The 22,108-nt window shown below is 41.2% G+C and overlaps 7 protein-coding genes across 7 annotated transcripts; 2 read left to right on the forward strand and 5 right to left on the reverse strand.

Annotated features, from left to right (window-relative positions):
* Positions 1–3,704: 3,704 nt before the first annotated feature.
* On the forward strand, positions 3,705–6,028 carry AK88_01110 (uncharacterized protein; the record flags this gene model as incomplete). Its single annotated transcript, XM_012478748.1, has 2 exons — positions 3,705–5,307; positions 5,550–6,028. 2 exons carry the CDS (start codon positions 3,705–3,707, stop codon positions 6,026–6,028), a joined length of 2,082 nt encoding a protein of 693 aa, XP_012334171.1.
* A 541-nt stretch (positions 6,029–6,569) lies between these two features.
* On the reverse strand, positions 6,570–7,082 carry AK88_01111 (uncharacterized protein; the record flags this gene model as incomplete). The annotated part of the gene is made up of 1 exon (XM_012478749.1): positions 6,570–7,082. One exon carries the CDS (start codon positions 7,080–7,082, stop codon positions 6,570–6,572), a length of 513 nt encoding a protein of 170 aa, XP_012334172.1.
* A 205-nt stretch (positions 7,083–7,287) lies between these two features.
* Positions 7,288–7,942, reverse strand: AK88_01112 (uncharacterized protein; the record flags this gene model as incomplete). Its single annotated transcript, XM_012478750.1, has 3 exons — positions 7,288–7,316; positions 7,451–7,532; positions 7,730–7,942. 3 exons carry the CDS (start codon positions 7,940–7,942, stop codon positions 7,288–7,290), a joined length of 324 nt encoding a protein of 107 aa, XP_012334173.1.
* A 1,313-nt stretch (positions 7,943–9,255) lies between these two features.
* On the forward strand, positions 9,256–10,833 carry AK88_01113 (uncharacterized protein; the record flags this gene model as incomplete). The annotated part of the gene is made up of 1 exon (XM_012478751.1): positions 9,256–10,833. The coding sequence occupies one exon, from the start codon at positions 9,256–9,258 to the stop codon at positions 10,831–10,833; it is 1,578 nt and encodes a 525-aa protein (XP_012334174.1).
* Positions 10,834–11,490: 657 nt separating this feature from the next.
* AK88_01114 (uncharacterized protein) lies at positions 11,491–14,070 on the reverse strand (the record flags this gene model as incomplete). The annotated part of the gene is made up of 1 exon (XM_012478752.1): positions 11,491–14,070. One exon carries the CDS (start codon positions 14,068–14,070, stop codon positions 11,491–11,493), a length of 2,580 nt encoding a protein of 859 aa, XP_012334175.1.
* A 1,007-nt stretch (positions 14,071–15,077) lies between these two features.
* AK88_01115 (uncharacterized protein) lies at positions 15,078–17,867 on the reverse strand (the record flags this gene model as incomplete). Its single annotated transcript, XM_012478753.1, has 1 exon — positions 15,078–17,867. One exon carries the CDS (start codon positions 17,865–17,867, stop codon positions 15,078–15,080), a length of 2,790 nt encoding a protein of 929 aa, XP_012334176.1.
* A 1,829-nt stretch (positions 17,868–19,696) lies between these two features.
* On the reverse strand, positions 19,697–21,250 carry AK88_01116 (uncharacterized protein; the record flags this gene model as incomplete). Its single annotated transcript, XM_012478754.1, has 1 exon — positions 19,697–21,250. One exon carries the CDS (start codon positions 21,248–21,250, stop codon positions 19,697–19,699), a length of 1,554 nt encoding a protein of 517 aa, XP_012334177.1.
* Between the last annotated feature and the right edge of the window lie 858 nt (positions 21,251–22,108).

Here is a 22,108-nt window from a genome sequence, read left to right on the forward strand (position 1 = left end):
AAAAAAAAAAAAAAAAAAAAAAAGAAATGGGTGCAGGAGTTAAAAAAGGAAAAGAACGAAAAAAATGAATACATTACAAATGCGAAGAAATACACACGCGCATACGTATTATAATACGCATGTACGTAAGTACGCATGCTTGCTATATGTTCAATACGTAAGGGCACGCAGTGAACTTCACATGAGTGTATAAAAACAAGTACTTAAAACGCATATGCTTATGCGTACGCAGGCCAATAAATGAAGATTAATTGGGGTATATTTCGAATCTCAAATTAGCTCAAAAAAAAAAAAGAAATAGCAAAATGAAGGGAAAAATATAAATAAATAAAAAGAATGCCTTTTATGCTTAACGTGTTAAAAGGAAAAAAAGAAAGAAAAAAAAAATATACATCCTCGTACGTGCAGTAGGAATTGTTTTTATGTAGATTTGTATGCAATGCCATTTTGCATATGCCACAAGTGATATATTCGTACACGCGAGGAAGGTATGCGTACGAAGGATTTTCCGGGGGAAGGGACATGTGATGCACGTGGAGGTTGCGTGGGGCTGCCAACCGACGTGTAAAGGCCGCGAAAGCGCTGTGTATAATTGTGTACAATTATATGTGCAATAGTGTACAAGTCACCTTACAGGTCATTACAAAATCATGTACGTATGCTCGCCTCCCCGTTTGCCTCAAAAAATAAGCACTGCTTATGCCCACCGAGCTTAAGCACATATGGGAAAGACGACAAGGTGAAGGGTGGTTTCCCGCAAAGGAAAGCGCCAAGTTGAAAAAAGAGAAAAGTCCAAGGAGAAAAATGCAGGGAAATGCAGCAGCAAAAAGGGAAGAGAAAAAAAGTGCAAGGGAAAAAATACGTGAAATTTGGGTACACTTTTGCTAGGGTACAGGAGGCACGCGAAAGGTACTAATGGGCAAAATTTCACAAAAAGGTGCCGAAATGGTCGAAAAAAGGCCGCAAAAAAAAAAAAAAAAAAGAGGCACACATAATACGACCAACTCGCAATTACTTGCATGGACGATAGAAATGGCTGAACGCGTACGGAGGAGGGAGTACACGGGAAATCCGGCCAAAAGGAAAAAAAAAAGGAGGACAACTTTGCAGTAACATAAAATTGAATTCATAAAAAATATCATCCTCCCTCGATAGCCCTTTTCTTGTTCAATTCTTTCTTGAAAACGTATGGTCATTTATTCCCTGCCCTTGCGTACACATTTTTGAGGAGCTACTCTGTCACAGTACGTCATAATGAATCGGTGGGGATATACCGGCACCTGTGCTTAAGTACCGTAGTGTCGCACACGGTGAACAAAAAAAAAAAAGAAAAGAAAAATGCAAACTGAAAGCGCAGATTTAAAAAGAAGAATAAAACAGAGTGGCAAACCAAATGATATACAGTAGCACATAACAAATTGGTCGCCCACGCCTCCCCAAAAAAAAGCCAACAGATCAGCGCACCATAAGATACCTTTGTAGCATCGCATTGATGAAGGCATATATACAAGAACGAATAGTGTGTGTCTTTTCCTGATGCAAACTCGTTAATTTCAGTTCGAATGATCATACCGTGCACGCACTGTTCATCACCCTTATGTTTATTATTCTCTTGGGGAAGGGAGGCTAAAATGGGAAAATCCAAAAATGACCACACCCCTGCCGGTTTACCTGTTCACGTTTGTGTATTTTCCTGACTTGGTCCGCACAATTGGCAAACAGGACGTGGCGCAAACGACACAGCTTTAGCCATAACTGTAAAAGAGGAGGTCCCTCCAATTCAACGTTGTTAAAAAAGGATCCACACATAACAGTCTCCATTATCTGCTACGTTCCCTGCATGTGCTGAAAAGTTAGGAGCGGCACATTATCCGGAAAAAGAAAAAAACATTATGGGTGGCGCAAAGACAGGATTACACTTCTTACACAATACATAAAAAAGGAGAAATTTTTTTTTTTACGGCATCTGTGTGGCCATACACTGCAAAGCGATAAAACAAGAGATACGAGTGTCCAATTTTTTATTTTGTCCCGTCGATCTTATTTATGGCCACCCATATGTACACGCGAAATTGTTAGTGTTGTCGAATTCATTTGGTCCTCCATCATCATGCAATCATTTTTTATGTCAATTTGTTAACTGCCCCAAAGATTTGATGAAAGAAGTGCAGATGGGAAAATTTTGCCCTCCTTTTATGTGGGCACAGACAAGGTGGTGAATCCAAAGTGCCTTTTTTTTTTTTTTTTTTTTTTTTCGCAGTCAATACTGCTGACACGAAATTGTAATCATATGAAAAACCGAATTATTCATTTTTGTTATTTCCCAGAGTGGCTACACGTGATTGTCCCCCGTAGGACACGATGCGTAAAAGCCGCTAGCACAATAAATGGGTAAATAAAAAAATAGCGCTTTTGCGTGTGTTCTCCCTTTTCCTCTTAAGAAAGTCAAAAAAAAATAAATAAATATATAAATAACATGTAATCCTGGTGCATTGCTATACACGCACTGAAGATGTCCAGCCCGCCTGAGCTGTCTCCTATATGCGTCTTCAGTCGCGAAAGTGGAACGGAAACGGGGAAACAAAGGTTGAACCAGTAACAGTGAAAAATTTGGACATGGTACATTTTCGTAATGTTCCCTAATGTGCCACCGTCCTTGCTACACACTTCGTGCTCATTTTTTCCAAGTCCTCAGAGTGCTTTTACCATGGGTAAATTCTCATGGGTGAAAAAATTGAGTCGCAAGGCAGAGACCAGTTTGATTATTTTCGCTAGCACTTTTGCGAAAACTGTCCTGCACATCCATCTCCAAATATATATACACGTATTTTTCTTCATTCGATCAAATTTTTTTTTTAAAAAGTTCAAAAATTCGCCTACAATATGGTGAAAAGAGTAAAGTACATGCAAAGGTGTCAAACGCACTTAGCCTGTAATTAATTTGGAGCCCAAAAATATTTCGCTTCGCTTGGACAGCCTTGCGCAGGAAGGAGGGAGTGGAAACGCGAAAGTGCTTTCTCATGATGCACGTAAGTTATGAAGATACACCCGCGCGGTCAACGCACGCATGTGTGCTCGAACATGCTTAATCCCCTTTAGGCAGTTTATTCTCCTCTGTTCATGTTCTTCAAATGACCCCACCCCAGGCTCGTGTGTAGAAATATTCCAAAACGCAGCGCCGAATGGATGCACGCGTAATGAGTGCAACTGATTCGGAGAAGAAAATTTGCCTTGTGGAAAAAAAAAAAAAAGTTTCCACCCAAAAATTAGTCACTCCAAGCGGTAGTGACGATGCACTCCCTCCAGAGCTGTGTTGAGAATTCCTGTGCCATGATATGTATGTTTGCTTCCCGAAAGGCTAAATCCTGGTGAGGCAAGACCACCCGCTTATAGGGCCCCTCCCCCAGTGTAACCGCAAGGCTTATCCTTTTCATGCGCATATGTGCAAAAGGGGGGGAGGGTGTAAACCGTCAGTGTTTGTAAAAAGGGAGTGAGCTTCTCAGAAATGTGAGCAGAATTGAATTGTACAAGGGAAGAGGGGAAAAAATAAAAAAAAAAATACTCCCCCAAATTAGGCAAAACCCGCGGTAGACAATTCGAGTGCACATATAAAAAAAAAAAACAAAAAAAAAAGTGAAAGAAAAAAACTGTGCAGAAGAAAGTATGTAACAAGAGGGGAAAATATATTAACATGTGTATGAAGAATGAATAACTCCTATGACACCTACAACTACTCCAGTAGCATCTTTAACAGTCCTGGGAAGACATCCATGCTGAGCACATCTTCACAAAATTTAAGCGGCAGTTACGGCTACAACAATGTGAGTCCACAAAATGAAATGATAACTATCATCCTAGAGCAGTGTGTGCAGGAGTGGTTCCCTTTTTTAAGAGAACATGAAGATGGGGGAACAAAAGCGGAGAGAAATAAACGAACCAACTTAAATGATGAAATAAAGAGGCTAAAAAATTTCTACAAGGGGGTCAACTCCCCCAATTTCCCACTGAAGAAACTGGGCAAAATGGACAGGAGTATTTCTAGCTTGAATGATGAAAATGACGATGAGGACATTTTCTACAATAGCAATAGTTTGTATATGAATTTGCTCAGTGGAGGAGAGGAGGGAGAACCTCCTTGTGAGGAAGGACAAGCCAAGCATCAGGAGGGGAACTCTCCGGATGAACAAGGTGATGTCCTCTTTAACCAAGCGTACACCAGAGTAAAAGCGAAAACTCAGGAAGAGAACCAACACGCACTCCTCGGAAGAAATGCCCTAGAGGAGAATCTCTTCTATGACTGCATAGCGGAAAAGGAGGGCGCGGACAAGTGCCGTGCTCAGGACCAGCAGGGGGATGGGGAAGCCCCCGTGTGGTCACTGCAAAAGATAAGGAACCAAAACGAAGATGAAAAGAAAAACTTTTATCTACAACAATGTAGGGATCAAATGAACGAGAACAAAGAGCACAAGATGAAGCAGCCCCTCTTGTTATTGCAAAGGGAGGAAGATGGAAAAAGGGAAGAGGACAACGATAGCGACGACGACCACCAAAATAAGCAGGAGGAGGAAGAAGAAAAATACAAATTGCATGACAGGGTGAGCGCACTCATCGGGGGTAGAAACAATCGCAGTGATTATGACAGTCGCGATACAAGCGCCTTTAACACTTCGAAGAGCAGAAAAGGTGGTGAGGAAGAGGAAGGAGAAGAGGAACAGTATCCCCTGCGCAAGAGCGACATGAGAGACTGCAGTGTGCAACCTCTAAGCAGCAAAGAGGAAGACATAACCCACGATGTCTATGTACCAAATAGAAGGAAGGGAAAAATATCAAGCGTATCCAAATTGGCTGATTCACAAAAAGGGGATAACTTTACGAACAGGGAGTCTGTTCCCCGCGAGGACTACTCCAGTAAGAGCATAAACTACATCATTCAGGAGATAAAAAAAGAGGAATCGAAGGAGAAAAACTTCACCATGGATTCATATGGAACGGTGTACCTTTCCATATGCAGGAAGGTTTTAGAAAAAGACGTAGATTATTTCTTAACCCCAAGAATATTACCCAATGAGGAACTATTAAATGAAAAAAAAAAAATTAAAGAGATTTTAAAACTGTATGATAAGTTATTTTATAGCCATTTTAAATTTATCCCAAACAAGATTTACAAGGAAACGTTGAGACCTATATATTCGTATTACCAGAACTTGAAATGTACCCTCGTAGGGGGGGGAGTGTCCGTTGGTTCGTTCGATGGAAAGTCTAGAAAAAGCTGCTCGCTAAGCAGGGACTACGAAATTGAAAGAAGCAGTAAGAAAAGAAGAACGAATGTGTAGAGTGGGCGTGCAGTTGCAGTGCGGCCCTGAGCAGGGGCTAAGCGGCAACCCTGTCCTGTAGCGCATGCATGCGCATGAGCGTGGGAATATCTGTTCCCTTATGCGGGGGCATGTCCGTTGTTAGTTACACACAACAAAATCTGCTGACCCACACACGTACGCATACGTTGCACCCACATAGCATACATTCGTTTCTCTCCCCCCTTTTTGTCTAAGCCAATTACAACTCGAATGACGAGATTAAAAGCTTCGAGAGTAGGCCCGCCGACAGTTCGGAGTACAAAAACTTGGGAAGCTCCTCCAACGCGGAGTGCAAAAGCTTGGGAAGCTCCACCAACACGGAGTACAAAAACTTGGGGAGCTTCTCGAACTTAATAAACGACCAGAACATTAAGAAGATTTTGCTCGACGTGGATGACAGCAAAGACATAAGTCACTTGGAAAAAAAGTACAAATATATTTACAAGGATCTGTTGAAGCTAAAAAGTCTGCTGCTAAAAAAAAGGCATTATAAAAACATACTCTTCGAATATCAGAAAAAATTCGTTCAAAATAACAACAGGTGTGTCAAAACGTATAGAGATATATATCCCGTGGAGAAGGAATATAAAATATACACCCAAATTAAGAAGGAAACGGGGGATGTCATTAAAAGCATTAACGCCAATTATAAGAAGCATTACTTGAACGGCTGATTATGGTTATGACTCGAGCGATGCGAGCCTGCACTTTTGCTGTCTCCACCGCTTTTCCGTACCTTTTTTTTTTTTTTTTTTTTTTTAATTTGTTTGATGTTACCCAAGAGGTGACAGCATCGCCCACTGTTTGCACGCGTGTAATTACTGGGCCTGTTTTGTATATCCCTCCATATATTTTTTTCTGCATTTTCAGCGACTTCTTCACGTGGATGTCCTGCTGTTCTCTTCAACACTTGAACGTACCATTTGCATTACGAAATGAGAGAGGGAGTAATCAACCGCGTGGGCGCACACATGCGCATGTGACATGCCACTTTGACGGATGCACCGATTGCATGTCTTCCTCGGAGGGGGCGAAGTGGGCAAGACAATAGGGTTGTCCGATTACCAAACCATTTCGCTTAAAATGGACAAAAAAATAAAAAAAGGGAGCGCACACCTGCAACGTAACAATTGAACACACAAAAAAAAAAAGGAATAGAAATTGGCTGGCGTCCTAACGCTGGATGGGCCTTAACACAGCACCAGACTCCCAATTTCAATTCGTATTATTATCTTCGTACTTTTCGAAATAATGCCTAAAGTACAGGACGGCGGCATTTATATTTTTGATCTGATTTTTGGGGAAATTGAGGATGTTCTTTTCCGGCGGAACTTCCTCCTGTTTCCTTATTCTGCAATTTTTCACGTGAGCTCGTAGGTTGGCCATTCGTCTTTGCTTCATTAGTTTTCGTTTCGTAGTTGGGGGCACGTGTCCCTTGGCCTTCTCTCTTAAACGTTCGACATTTTTACAGTCCTTCACCCCTTTTAAAAACATTTTTATAATTTCAAGCTTGGATAAGTCTTTCCTGTTCTCTATGTCAATTTCGACACTAGCGTTTCTTAGCCTTTTCATGTAGCTTTGGACTTCACGTGGGCATGTCCCTTCGCGTCTACGTTGTCTGTACCCCATGGGCACATTTACACTTTGGTTTTTCCCCCAATGGGGGATGTAACTTTGGCATGTCGAGATGAACAAGAGCACGGGGAGGCCTAGAAAGTAATTCTTCATTCGGTAGGGTTTTTATTCATTAGCAAACAGGAAAAATATAAATATATCTCCGTGCATGTGTTGTTATACCTCCAATTGTTTTCACGTCTTTTGTTTGTACATTCCTCCGCTCCTTTGTCCGGACTGGATTGGGTAAAAAGTATCATCACAGGGGGTGAAAATGTCTTCCCTTATCGAGTGTGCATTGTAATCATGTGGCTGCTTCCTAATTTAAGTGCATGTAGCTGAACACACCTGTAAGTTGGAAAGGTGGGGAGGCACAAACTGATTTGCAAAAAATAATGAGTAGCTACGAGCAAAGGGGTAAAAAAAAAAAAAAAAAAACACCAAGCGGGTTGATAAGTGAAGCGGTGAATGGGATCCTTTACCAATGTACAGTACTAGGGTGCACATAACAAAATCGAAAATGACTTTTTCCCGTTTGAGATTAAACAGGCTCTTGTTCGTGAGCTTCGCCATGGAGGAAGGATAAAGGGGGGAAGCAGGGATGAGATAAGGTGGGGAGCAGAGGGACGGGCTCGGAAAACATGGAACGAACTGGGGTGTGCATTTAGGCGTGTAGTTGGATTAGCGCGAGGCTGAAGATGCCTCACACTTCACAGCTTCTCTGCTGCTTCTTTGCTGCTTCTTTACCACTCTGGGGTTACCTGCTCCCGGAGGGCCACCAAAAAGGTCAAATTTCCAATGGCCGTGAAAATCGCGGCAACTGACATCCGTTCGCCAAAAAAGGAGTAAGCGTAAGCACACAAGGACAAAATAATTAACGCGGAAAAGGTAAAAACGAGGAAAATATCTATGAGCTGAATGATCCTTGGTGTGTGCCGGTATATATCCCAAAGGGAGCTTCCTATGCTTTTCATTTTCTCCGCGTCCTAGCGTTAGTCTTGTAAAAGAGTTGTTGTGGTGGTGGGGGGGCAGCCAATGGCAAGCAGGGTGCACAGGTACATATATGTACATATAAATGCACGTGTATGTATATATACGTGCTTGTTGGTACCCCCCATCGATGTTTCAACGGAGAATTTACCCGCTACGAAAAAACTGCACAGGTGGATGTTAGGGCTAGCCCGCACGGATAAGCCGAAAATGCCATCAAAACAGGGAAAAAAATAAAAAGTCTATGCAGGAATTGTTTGCCCACTTTGTATTCTTCAAAGTTGGGACACTTGGAATGGTGGGAAAAAGAAAAAAAAATTATTTTTCCCATCTCGCACCCATCTTTTTGCACATGCTTATGCGTATTGCACAGGTTTTAAAATGTGAGAGATCACACTTACGCCAGAATTGTTGGCCCCCAATAAAAGTAAAGCAACTTTTTTTCCATAGGGGTGGGATATTTGTATACGTTTTACCATGAGTAGGCACAGGAAGCGCACCCTACATGGGGAAGAGCGCTCTCGGGGGCAGCCTTTCTTAGCCTTTGTGTGAGCGCTGTGTCGTTTTATAATTGACGTCATGCACGTGTTTATGTAGGCAATGGGAGCAACTTACACGTTTGTGGAGTACTTCATATGGAGAGTACGTTTCTGTTCCACCATCAGTTTTAACAAACTGGAAGAGTAACGCTTATCACAGCTGGAATTGCTCAACAGTGCGTTGTTGCAAATTTTTTTTTTAATTTTTTTTTTTTCCAATATTTTCTCTCTTCAACAGTTTGTATACATCGCGAGTTCTACAACATGAGCGTTGGATTTTTTTTTTTTTTTTCATTTCGCTGACAATCTGGGAGAATCATAGAGAGGAGGAAGCCCATTGAAAAATGCTTCCCCAACCTAAGCCCTGGTAACGTCTCTCTACGAAAGCGTACGACGGGCGTGCATCCTTGTTCGGCGAAAAGGATAGCTTCCCTAATCTGTTGTGTGAGCAAGAATTAGTGGAGGCCGATGCCGGAGCGACAATTTTAATCAATGGGTATACGCACTCCCCGTGAGAGAGGAAGAAGTTACCTCCTGCGCCAAGTGCAAACGAAAGAGGAGACATCCTAGTAGACCGGATGAGTTAGGGATCATACAAACTTATACCCTCCATTAGGGACTATTTCGTGTTATACCCCGCCTTATGTATATATATTTGTCCCATTTTTTGCGCACTGCCCCCCTGTGCCGTCAGCCCCCCCTCGTGTGCCATGTTCAAACTTCCTGGGCAAGATAATGCTTAGAGGAAGTTCCATAAAATGATCGCCTCATTATTTTTAAAAAATCTGAAGAAGAATGAGAGGAAATTAATCCAACATCTGGTAAGGTGGGACCATGGAAACAATGTAGACGTTGGGCAAACAAGTTATAAAAAAGTGAAAGGGGCCCAAAATGTAGGAAGACTGAGCACAGTACGACAAATAAAGGGTCATAAAAAGGACCTGGTGATGTGCCCAAGTAGCCATTTAACTTGTGCAGGTTTGTTTTTCCCCTTCAATTGGGACGGAAATATGATGAAGGATCTTCCGTTTCAAATAACCAAGGGAAGGGTGTCCACTCATTTAGAATGTCACAAGTGGCGTATGGATGAGGAGAAGGTTGGCGAGAACAATGGAGAGAAATGTGTAAGCATAGGTAGTACTATGAAGAGGTTGATTCCATTTCAAAGGAGTTGTTTTTCCACCCGAGTTGGTAACCTGTGCAGTGGTGTTAATAGAGGATACTACACGAGAAGGTTCTTTGGCACCTCCTCAGAAGGTACTTCTGGTGGACATTCCAAAGGGGATAATGCCAAGGTTAACAAAATGGAAGGGCAAGCGCAGGGGGGCGCTAAAGGTGAAACTCCAAATGGGGAAAACCATGAAAGTGGAAGTCACTCAGCAGTGACGTCCACTGGTAACACATCCAATACTTCTGGCGATAGTGAAAAGGCCCCACCAAACGGAAATAATGAAAAGCAATCTCTGAAGCAAATATATATGCACAAAAAACAAAGAGAGAAGATGATCAAGATGTACCTCCTGCTGAGCCTGTTGCTAATGCCATTCGGACAGGCATACATGTACTGTCTCGAGAATGACATAAGCATGGAGGAATTTTTAAAAATTTTAAAAAATAAAACAGAAGTGCTAGAAAATAAATACAACGATATATTGCAAGAACTGATTGATAAATATTTTCCACTGAGTAATGAGCCATTATTACCGGACTTCAAAGATTTAAATTACCCCGAAAATTTACCAACCCTAGTTATTGACCTCAATTATGTAATAGCTAAATTAGAGTATGATAGGAAAAGTGGATGGAGAGTATTGAAGAGACCCTATGCTGATATGTTCTTTAAAGAGTTGTCCAGTTTTTATGAAATTGTTATTTGGTCAGAAGATAATTTCCCAGTTGCACAGGAAGTCATTTCTAAGTGGGGCATACCTGCCATTGGATGCTTACACAGAGATCAATGCTCTAGGAAGAGAGGACATTACGTAAAAGATTTGAAGAGACTGGGTAGGAATCTTGACCGAGTTGTTATCATTGACCACGATTCGCATGCCTTTATGCTTCAGCCGGAGAATGGAATTCTCATAAAAGAATTTCATGGCGATGTTAACGATAAGGAAATTTTGTGCCTCATCGATTTGCTAAAGTCGTTTGCCATCAGCAGCTACGACATTTCGCAATTTCTGAAAAAGTACGGGGGGGGCGACTACAACATCGGGAAGCGGTACATGCAATTGAAGAGTGACACGGAGCAAAAGTCCCAGCGGATAAGAAACTTTGGAAAAATTTTCCACGTCGACGGGAAGAGGTCGCCCAACGGCATGTCCTTCAACTCGTGAGGGGTGCATCCAGCTATTTTTCTATTTTGCTATGTTGCTATTTTGCGCGTACCGATTTTGCAGCTGATCGGGGGCAGCGAGCACAACTTCTCAACCTTTTAACAAACCCAAACGGTTCATGTACATTTGTTCGACCCCTTCGTTGCCTCCTACGGGTTGGCCATTTTAGGCGGCGAAATGTGGTTCACGATGTGTGCGTGCAATCGTTGGCAGTGTAGCGATGCAATTGATCCTGGCTGCACACCCTTCTGTAACCTTTTCCCATCCGCCCTTCTATCATTTGCATTTCTCCCCCCAATTATGTCTTTTTTTTTTTTTATTTTTTTTATTCCATCCATAAAAGTGAGCCATGAAAAAACACCCACGTGTCCACTTCCCATTTGCCTTTCAAATTCAAACATTAATGTTCCTCCCACAGAGGTTAAAAAAAAAAACAAAAAAAAAAACGAAAAAGTGTTAACCAATGCTGCACGCAAGGTGTTCCCCCTTTTGCCGAAAAAGAGGCAGTGCGATTCAAAGTGCGAAATGAACTGGGTTATGTGTTAACAAATGGGCATGCAGAATGAGGGAAATGCAAAGCGTCTTATGTGTAGCTTGCTGAATTTTGCTAATAAACGGGGAAGGCGCTCCCACACAGCGCTGTGACCACCACCCCCCTTACATACTCGTAATTTTGTTGAAGAAGAACTTGACCTCCTCCGCAGCCTTCATGCCTCGCTCCTTAATATCGTGCACATAGTTTTTGTTTTGGGTGGGCTCCCTCGGGGGGTCCTTCGTTCCCGTACCTTCTTTCTTCAGAGACAGGATCTTCTCAATCTCCTCGATGGTGCAAATGTTGTTATTCTCGGTGAGCAGCATGTTGAAGGAATTCATGTCGTATATATTAGAGATAAATATTTTAATTAGAAATTGAATTTTATTCGTTTGGTTTTTTACATAATTGAAGTATGTCTGAGGAATGATGCATTCGTCGTCTGACTCTGCGGATGCCTGCCCCCCTGCTGCTGTTCCGCGTGCAGCAGCGTGGGTGTTGTTCTGGTCCCCCTTTCTGGTATTCAACAGAGCTGCCGTTTGAAATAAAATTTTTTCAATTTCGTGACAATCCAAAAGTAGCTGCTGGGCAGTTACATTGGTCATGAACTGAAACGAAAAAATGGTGTGATAAAACTGCTGAATGATCAGTGTGGTCGTTTTTTCGAGTAAATAAATCAGGTAGGTTTCATTAAAAATTTTTTTAAAAAAGGAAAAATATTCACGCAGAAATAGGTCCATATTAGTTATGTAAGGTGTCTTTTCTTGGACATCATTTGGGTCATATATGTTTGTAATTTCTTTGTTCGAAATGATGGAATTTATTTTTTTTTCTACAAAGACGATAATTCCTTTTATACATTTTGTTTTTATTTGTAAAAATTCTTGTTCCTCTTCTTTGAAGCAAATTTTGTCCTTATAAATTGGGTCAATAACTTTAACAAGATTTTCGAATGCTTCATTCATTGTTTGTTCTACATAATAACATGTATTGATTATGATGGAGAGTAATTTGAAGTGGTGATTTTTGTTTTCCTCCTTCACCTCTTTTACAATTCTTTTGTTCAGCTCTTCACTATATTTTAATAAAAGGGTTTTAAAAAAGGTTACAAAATCGTATAACGTTTGACAGTCGCTAAATTGAAGAATCATATTTATGTAGCTTTTGTAGAGGTAAAACATTTTGTAGGCTGACTTATACACTGTGTGTTTTTCTTCCACCATTTCGGTGTCCACTTGTGGGGTGTTTTTTTCCTTTTTTTTTATAATTTTGTTAACATCAAATAGGGGGTCCTTTTCTGAGGAGGACAATTTGTATTCACTATATTTCCCCTGTCCCTCGACCGTGTCTTCCTTATTTTCGTCGTTTATGATGTTTTCAAATTTTTGAAGAATTTTTTTTTCTTCATATTTTAGCCAGCTGCACAGGTAGCTGTCGAAGGCACACGAGATGACTCCCTTGAAGTTTTGCGGCGCTTGGGAATTAGCATCATCATGCATAGCGCTAATGGAGTGATCTCCCTCCCGCCCATCTGTGTTGTCCATTTGGTCTGTTCTCTTCTCTGCTTCGGCGGGGGAAGCATTCTCCCCTTCAGCGTGTCCCCCCCCTGGGGACAAGTCCCTCTGCATAATTAGCTCTGGGAAGGGAAAGTCCAAAGAAGAGTATGCGTCATGTGAGGTGGTCCTCTTTTCAATAAAAAACGTTACATTTTTTGATAAAAAATTTTCAAAATTAATCACCTTAATGACAGTCTGGATTAGGGATACGGGATTCATCTGGTCCATAGAAGAAGACATAATTTTAACAATGTGTTTTTTGGTGATGGAGCAGAATTTGCAGACAACGTGGTAAGGCATATTATAAACCGGAGGGAAAATATGAGCATACACATGATCATAGGTATTCAATGCACGCTTCAACCATGCCATGCGTCTATCTATCCCTTCCAAATTATTTGCTTGATTTTCAAAAATGATAATATATTTTTCGAGAAAAAAGTTGGAAAATTTTTTAACTACATTGGAGACCAACTTTTGATCCAAGTGATATAAAGATTTGCATGCATCGAACAGATTGATGGACATTTTTTCTCCTTCGGCGTTGTTTGCCTCATTCACGATGATGAGGTTCTTCTCAATGTGCACATCGGGGTCGTACACCAAATCGATGTCTTCCTTTATCTGATGCTTTACATCGTCGAAAAGGATTTTAGCATCTTTGTACAGTGTCCTTAATTTTTCGTTTGTCCTCAAGTCGGACATGTGTATGAGCATTTCTTTGATGACAGAGATGAGGGGAATACATCCACTGTACTCTCTTTTGACGGCTTTTTTTTTCAAGCTACTTATAGCAGTGATAACCATAACAATTCTTTTCATTATTATAATCGTTTCTGTTACGTTTTTTTTTCCTATGTCTAATTTTTTTATATCCTTACATAGCTTCACTAGGATTTGTTCACTCTCTTGTGTTTTTTTATCTACTTGTTCCATTTGGTTATTAATTATTTTCATTTTTTCTTTTATGTGTGTTAATTTTTGGTCATACTCATTTTGACTTAGGATATGGCTCTCTACCTTTTCGCTTATGGTTTTATCCAGCTCCATTATTTGTCGGTTCATTTTTTCCACGTGGATTTCCACATCTTCGATTTTGGCGATGTTGCTGTTTATGTACTCCTGCACGAACGCGTCGACTTCCCCCATGGTCAAAATTTGAAGCGGTCAACCGGTGAAAAGGTCAGGCGGTGAAGCGGTAGATGGGTCGCGTTTTCAAAGGTGTACCCCGTACCCAAGAACACTACCGCGGATGTAGCAAATCAGGGAGTACATGTTTCCGTTGGTGTCCCTTCTTTCCTAAAGGGTTTCGCCAAAAGTTAGGTGAAAATTATTTCACCGTTTTGTCGCCCGTGTTGTTACTCAGCTGGGTTAAATTGAAACCGTCCTTGTTAGATGTTACTGCCTTTTTTATTCCACATTTGGCGCCCCCTTTTTCATTACAACTGTGGAGCGGGGGGGACTTGCTATAAATCGACACCTCTTAATGATCACCTCACCAAAAAATTTTTACCCAGGCGAGTTTATTTTTCACCAACATGAAGGAATAGCAGTAGGATGGTGACCAGCATCAGGTCAGAATTTTATTTCACCCCTCGCTTGTTGTATATATCCCTTTTTGTTTTTTGAAGGGGATTGAGCTAATTGATTAGGGCACGCAATTGTGCACACGGGGTTGGTTTCCTTTGGGAAGGAAAATGCATTTCGCGTGGTATAGTTGCACGAGGGGGAAGGCGGTAAGGTTAAGAGGACATTTAAAACGGGGGAATTTCAAAAGAGCGCACGTTTTACAAAAAAAAAAAAAAAACAAGAAAATTAAATGGGCAAAAGGGGGAAACATATAAGGGGGGTAAAAACCTTTGCCCAAATTGTGATAAAAATAACCCAGTGCACGGAACACATTTGGTATGTCCCGTTCGAAAACTTAATCGTTTTGTTTTCTCAAAATACATAAAAAAAAAAAAAAAAAAAGAAAAAAAAAAGCGGTCCAATGTGGACCCCTCGGGGAATAATCTTGATTGCAAATTTGTTGGAATATGTCCCCGGTTGGGGTGTGGCCGAGTGAGACAACCCCATGAGTTAGCCGGATGAGTTTTCCTCCTAAGTTACTCCTTCACGAGGTCATACACTCCTCCCCGAACAATCTGCTCTAACAGCTAAAGAAACTCCACGTCGGCCACAATCCGCTGCTTAGACTGGCGCATGAGGAAGGCCACATTTTCCGCATTGTCATAACTTTTGAAGTACAAAGTATCGACCTTCCCTTTAATCTTCAATGTGTTGTAAATGGAGTAGGCCCTCTTATAATCACAATTGCTTATCAAGCTGGTGATCGTTTCGACGAACTCTGCCTGATCGTAGTTGTCATCATATATGACCAGCTTGGCAAAATTTATGTCGCCAAAAGACGGTTCTGCGTTGTCGGTATCATTATCGTTTAAATTTTCATCACAAAATCCGTAGGACTCCAAGTCATCGGTTTTTATATTGTATTTGTCAAAGTCGAATGATTCGTCGTGGTCATGACTGTCGTCGTTTTCATCAATGTCCTCTTCGTCACTTAAGTTTTTTTCGTCCTGATCGTTGTTTATTTTCCTCGCGTCGTTTTCGCTTTGTACGTTCCATTTTATGAGGCAGCTCACAGATTTCTTTGTGGTTTTATTCTGGCCCGCGTCGTTTCCGTCTTTCGCCGGGCTCGGCGCGGAGTCGTCTTTACCCATACCAGCGTCGTTGTCACGGTCGTTGTGAGGGTCGTTACCGGGACCGTCTATTTCACAATTTGCCGTTTCGCGTGCAGCGCCTCCTGACTGACCTGCTAACTCTCCCCTTACAGGCTCGCCCGAAGGGGCCCGTTCCTGAGACGCACCCGTTACACCCACTTTTGGCACTCCGTGCTCCTCCACGGACAAATACCTCCTCTTACCCTCCCCATGGAGCTCAAAAAATCGCTGATTAAACTCCAGCACTTTCCTTTTTCTCTTAGACATGTATCTTAACTTAGCCAGTTCCACATCCTTCTTCGCAAAGTGCACAGTTGGTAATACCTTGTGCTCGTGCAGAACCCAATTTCTGAAAAGTACATTGAGGTCTTTCTTATACGAGTAGGTTCTGTACTCTGCATCTACGAAGGTTTCTAATTCATAGATGTCAAGATTTGGTTTATAATTATCATACATAATGGTGTAAAAGTAATCACGCATGGCGTAAACCTTTTTGTATAAAATATTGTCCTTGTCATTTTTGATGTCTTCGATTTTGTTAAGATCGATTTTTTTGCTGTCGTTATGCAGGACCCCCATTTTTACAAATTCGGTGCACATTTTTTCGCTTATCTTTTCCAAAAACTCGTACTTTAAATTGGGGTCCTTCTTTATCCTTTCCAGCAATCCATCGCCCCTGTTTTGATTCTGTGTGCCGTCTTTAACTCCTTCGTTGGGTGCGTGTTTATCGATTTGACTTTTCGTATTTTCCTCTCCGGGGGGTTGTTCTACCAGCAGCTGTTCTTGCGTTTTTCTGGGCTGCACTCCCGCGGTGGTGTCCTTTGCGGCATGGCCTCTCTTCGCTTTTTTTGTCTTTGCCCCGGTGCCCTCTTCGACACTCCCGGGGGTAGCACTGGCAGCAAGACAGCTAGTAACGCCCCCGCTAACACCTGCAGTAACACCTGCAGGAATGCCCGGCGGCACCCCATAGGTGAGTCCCATAATTTTCTTCATCTCCTTGTTCCTGGTGTAGTCCTGGGCGTAACTGTAAAAGGGGTCGAACCGCGTTGCGTCGTAGCAAATGTTTAAATTTTTCCTCCTGCAGCTATCAACCAAGTCGTTGACGCAGACCTCCCTGTAGGTGCTATCAAACCTGTTGACATACGAATTTGTGTTAATATCATACTGGTAAAGATTCATGATATCGGTGGAGTATGCATAGCTGTGTTTACGCACATAGTTGGGAATAAACTTGGTTTTTTTAATAACCTTGCTGAAGAGTTCATGTCGCTCAAAGTATTTCATTTTATTCACTTCCTCCTCATGTCCAATTATATCAATTTTGTAATTTAGCTGAAACAACTTGTAGGAAATTTTTTTCATTCTGTCAAATAGGGAATTTAAAAAATAAAAATATTTGTGAACATTTTTTATTACCCAAATATTATTTATATAATTAACCAAATAAAAATCATCGATGTACTTCATTCTGTCTACATTGGTAATTATGTTGAGGAAATATCTGTATATGTTGAAACCTATTTGGTCTCCTTTTTCCAAGGACACTTTTTTTAACTCCACTAGCTCTTTATATATGTCGTCATTTATGTTGTCCTTATTTATGTTTGTGATGTTAACCTTTTTGAAATAAAAATAAATATTATTTAAGTCGACAAATTTTTTTTCTTCTCCTTGTTGTTGCTTGTCTTCCTGGTCCTTTCGCGAGGGACATTTGTTCTTATCAATTGAGGCACCGTTGAAGAGGTCATCTCTGTCTCCGTTGTTGGTCTTCATGGTGTGGTTTTCTGCGTCCGCTCCATCGTCTTCTTCTCCCCCCTCTTCGTAGTACACATACCTGCTATCCAAATATATACGATTCACATCTTTATACAAAATTTTGTCGATCTCCTCGTTGTCCTTGCTTCTAATCGCCCTGATGAGCAAGTTTAGTTTATCCTTCGAGAGCAGGTCCAGCACTTGCTCATCGGGCAAGCAGGTGTACTCGCTCTGCAGGTTAAAGTAGTCCTTCTGGTTGGGATGGTACAAAACAGGCGTTCTATAAATTTCTGATTTTTTCCTCTTTTTTGGTCTCTTCCTGTGTTGTAGTTTCGTCGATTTTAACTGGACTCTACTGGACATGTAAATTTTATTGGAGAAGTTTTTCAGCTTTACTTTAACGTTGTAATTTGTGTAGCGTCTGAAATTTATTGTCGACAGAAGCACAAGGAGGAGAAATGCCTTTTTCATTTTTCCTCGGGAGCGCTCATACAATATGCACACTTGTGCGTAAGTGCTCAAGTACGTGTGTGTCTCTCTGTGCAGGTAAAGTGTAGATGTGTGCATACGCCTGAACGCTAGGGCCTACGTGTTCGCTCATATGCGCTTCGATCTACTGGGGCGGCCTGCCGCTCTTGTCATTGTGCTGGGCGCGGGCTGTTATATGTGGAGGCAGTGGGCAAAAGCGCCTCCGTGGTGAAACGCCGCCGCGCTATAACACCACCGTGTTAAGTGCTAGCGAGATAACCCGCAACTGCACACACGTACACTAAGCGCGTGCGCATTTAGCCTCCCCGACGACCCACTTGCAGCGATCTCCACGAGTCAAATCGTACAAGTGCGCCTCCTCTAACAACCCCTCATTTTTGTTATACCGGGGAAAGAACAAAAAAAAAAAAAAAAAAAAAAGATGCAGCCAGGGTAACACGCAAGAGGTATTTCAAGTGAGTCTCAAATTGGGTGAGAAGTATACATGTGCAGGTGTGTCCCTGGCGAACGGCAGTTACCAATAATATATATGTGTATGTGTGGTTCCCCTTTAGCGAGGCAAGAGAAATAGGTCAACTGTTCTTTAAGCCTTCTCCAGAATGGGAGGAGAAAACTGGTTCAAGTGTATAACCGGCCTTACAACAAAATGGTGCGTTTGCGCGTTCGCACTAATTTGAAACCCGCGAAGTGTAACAAGTTTGCTCTGATGCGAAAATATTGCTCAAAATGGCTATGTACAAAATGCTGCAATTTTTTTTTTTTTTTTTTTTTTTTTTTGCGCCCTTGTTTCACTATGCATGTGTTCCTATTTAATGGCGTGCATCGATCGAGAGAGGAACACCGTAACAGGAAAACGGGGCACCTTGGGGCTCAGCTGCTTACGTATGCGTTCTTTCTTTAGGTTCGCAAAATACGAGTTTGTGAAATTTGAAAAAGGCCAGGAGGTCGAAGCGGATGCGTGAGGAGTAGAACAAGTTATATTATTACGGCGCCATTGACAAGGTTCATTCATCTGTTGGAAAAAACGTCGATCAGGGAGCTACACGAGGGCTAGCATTGTAACGCTTCCCTTCCGTGATTACCCTATTTGTGCTTGCGGTGTGCAAAGTTTACACACAGCATGGGAAAGGAAACAAATTTGTTGACAAAGCAGTGTTTAAATTGAAAACGCGACATGGACAACTCCTCAACGAAGTAGTTCATTAAAGGAGCGCATCGTAACAGGACACATTAAAGTGTGTTTAGTTCCCTTCAAGGGTGGCCTCCCCCAGTGGCAGGAAAGTTGTGTGAACGTGGGGGTCATACGAAATGAAACAGAAAAAAAGAAAAAATTCCACGTCTGGCCACGTTGCGCCACACAAAACGCTACGGAGGGGACGCAAAAGGACAAACTAGGGTGGTACACAAAAAAATGAAATTTTTTAAAAAAGTGGGTTGTTCTTATGAAAAGTTAGACAGTCACAGTTTCACGCAGCGATACAAAAAGCGCATCTCTGATGATAAGTGCGAAAGTGGTGGGAGCAAATGAATTGGTCATATGGTTTTAATTTTTAATCTTGGGGAGGTGCTTACCCTGTCGACGCGGTAGATACAGGTTAATATAATTTTAAAGACTTGTTTGGTTAAGCTAATCCGCGCGTTGGAAAAATGCACATATGTAAATGGTTCTTTTTTTTTCCGTTCCTTCTGGCTCTTTTGTGCACCTGTTTTCTTACTCTCCCCCTGCATGGAGATGCTGGCCACATGGGCAGAAATTGATAATAGGTGTTGGAATATCTCTCTTTTTTTTTTGGCACAACGTATTCACACTTTTAGGTCCACACAAAATGAGGTGTATCACCAGAGGACTTCTTCTCCATCTCCATTTCGTACAAGGGAGAGATGCTGCGCAGCCTCTTTACAGATTTAACCAAATTTTCGCAGAGCTGCTGCACTTCGAAGAAGGTGGTGAATCTGTTAAACCCAATTCTTATGGACGTGTGTGCAATATCTTCTGATATTCCTATGGACCGTAATACATAGCTGGGTTCTAAGGTGCTAGATGTGCACGCAGAACCTGAACTAAGAGCTATATCGTTTAAAGACATTAACAAACTTTCACCCTCCACAAATAAAAAGGAGACATTCATATTTCCAAAATATCGATTTGTTTGGCATCCATTGAAAACGATGTAATCTAAATTTTGCATCAAGTGATTTTTTACATAGTCAAAAAAGAATCTCATTTTTTTATTATCACGATTCATTTCGATAGATCCTAAATTTGCTGCTTCTCCTAACCCTACAATTAAATGGGTTGGTAAAGTTCCAGATCGTAGTCCCCTTTCTTGTCCCCCTCCATGTATTAAGGCATTTAGTCGTATGTTTGGCTTTTTCCTTTTTATATATAATGCTCCGATTCCTTTTGGCCCATACAATTTATGTCCTGACATGGACAACAAATCAATGTTCATTTTTTCCACATCGATGGGAATTTTACCTACCGCTTGGGATGCATCGGAATGAAAAATTATATTTTTTTCTTTACACAAACGACCAATATTTTCAATGTCTTGTATGACTCCTATTTCGTTATTAACATATATGAAGGAAGCCATTATGGTATTTGCCTTTATGCTCTTTTCTATATCTTCTAATTTTACAATTCCATTTGGTTCAGGTTTCAAATAAGTCACGTCAAATCCTTTGGTTTGTAAATATCGACACGTCTGCAGGATGCATTTGTGTTCAATTTGGGACGTAATTATATGATTTTTTTTGCTGTCTCTTTTGTTATAATAGGTGCATATTCCTATGAGGGCTAAGTTATTGCTTTCTGTGGCTCCAGAAGTAAAGATAATTTCTTTGTTGTTTTTTCCGTTTATTAAATGGAGGATGTTTTTCCTTGCATCCTCCACTGCCTTTTCAGATTCCCATCCAAAGAAATGGTTACGCGAGTGAGCGTTTCCATATATGTACGTCATGTATGGCATCATTTTGTCCAGCACTCTGGGGTCTATCATGGTGGTCGCTTGGCTGTCTAGGTAAAACCTGTTGATTTTTTTTTTGTCGCGCTCATTTGCAACGTCATCCACGTGCAAGGGGGCGCTCTCACTGTGGCTATCTCCTGATGGTTCACCATTTTTCTTCCCCACGCAGTTGTCTCCTCCTGGGTTATCCCCCCGGCTGCTATGGAACCTCCTCCTCCTCCTCCGCACGCATCCCCCCCCACTGTCGTGCAAAGTATGTTTGTTTGTGGAATCCCTAGAGGTGCATACATTTATGAGCGCTTTAAACCCCCTACTTGTCTTGTCACATTTACACAATGTTTCCAAACCATTTGTCCTTGGAATGTTCAAATTTTTTACAAGGTGGAGAAATTTCATCTTCACAGTGGTGACAAAAAAAAAATATATATATGTCAATAAAACCACAACGCCGTATGCGAATTTTTTTGCATAAGGCTGCTGGGTGAGTAATTTGGTCAAATAAGCTTCAAAAACGGATTTAAAAATTTTGGCTAATTTTACATAAAAAAAAAGGGGAATTAATTTTATGTATATATCAAATGAAGGATATAATTCCCCATGTTTTTTGCACAGCAGGGACGACAATTCTCAACTGCTGCACGATTGTACGTTGCTTAGCCACTTTAAAAAAAAAAAAAAAAAAATTAATCATTTGTGAATAATGGGGAGTCCTTTTGCGAACTGAAAAGTGTAACACGGTGTTTATCACGTCATAGCGCGTTTAAAAAAGGGGCAAAAAGAAACGTAATATACATGGGGATATATATTTAAATAAATTCCGTTTTATACAAGCGCAGGTTGTGCAAACAATATATATACACGCATATTCGAATAGTATATGAAGCAAAAATTAACGCTGGTGTTGAAGCGAAGAGAGGGAGTGAAAAACGTGACCTCATTGTGTCATTTTTACTTACAAGTTCTGCACTCCTCGAAAGTCAATTTTACGAATCACAGAAATGTGAAAAGGAAAAAATGGGAAATATGTGTCAAAAGGGGAAAAAAAAAAAAATTCTCTCTCGCGCGCTTCCTGTTCCTGCAACCTTTTTGTTTTCATTTTACACTTCCTTTGGACAAGGTTGACCAATTCCTTTTTTTCCCATATTCTTGGAATTGTGCTGCTATTGTAGAGCTCGAAAAAGGACGCACTTTGGGGTGGACACCGCGTCGCTAGGTTAATTATTCTGTAAACTATCATGGGCATTTTTGCAGACT

This window comes from Plasmodium fragile (genome assembly GCF_000956335.1).
Source record: "Plasmodium fragile strain nilgiri unplaced genomic scaffold supercont1.9, whole genome shotgun sequence".
Taxonomy (NCBI): Eukaryota; Apicomplexa; class Aconoidasida; order Haemosporida; family Plasmodiidae; genus Plasmodium; species Plasmodium fragile.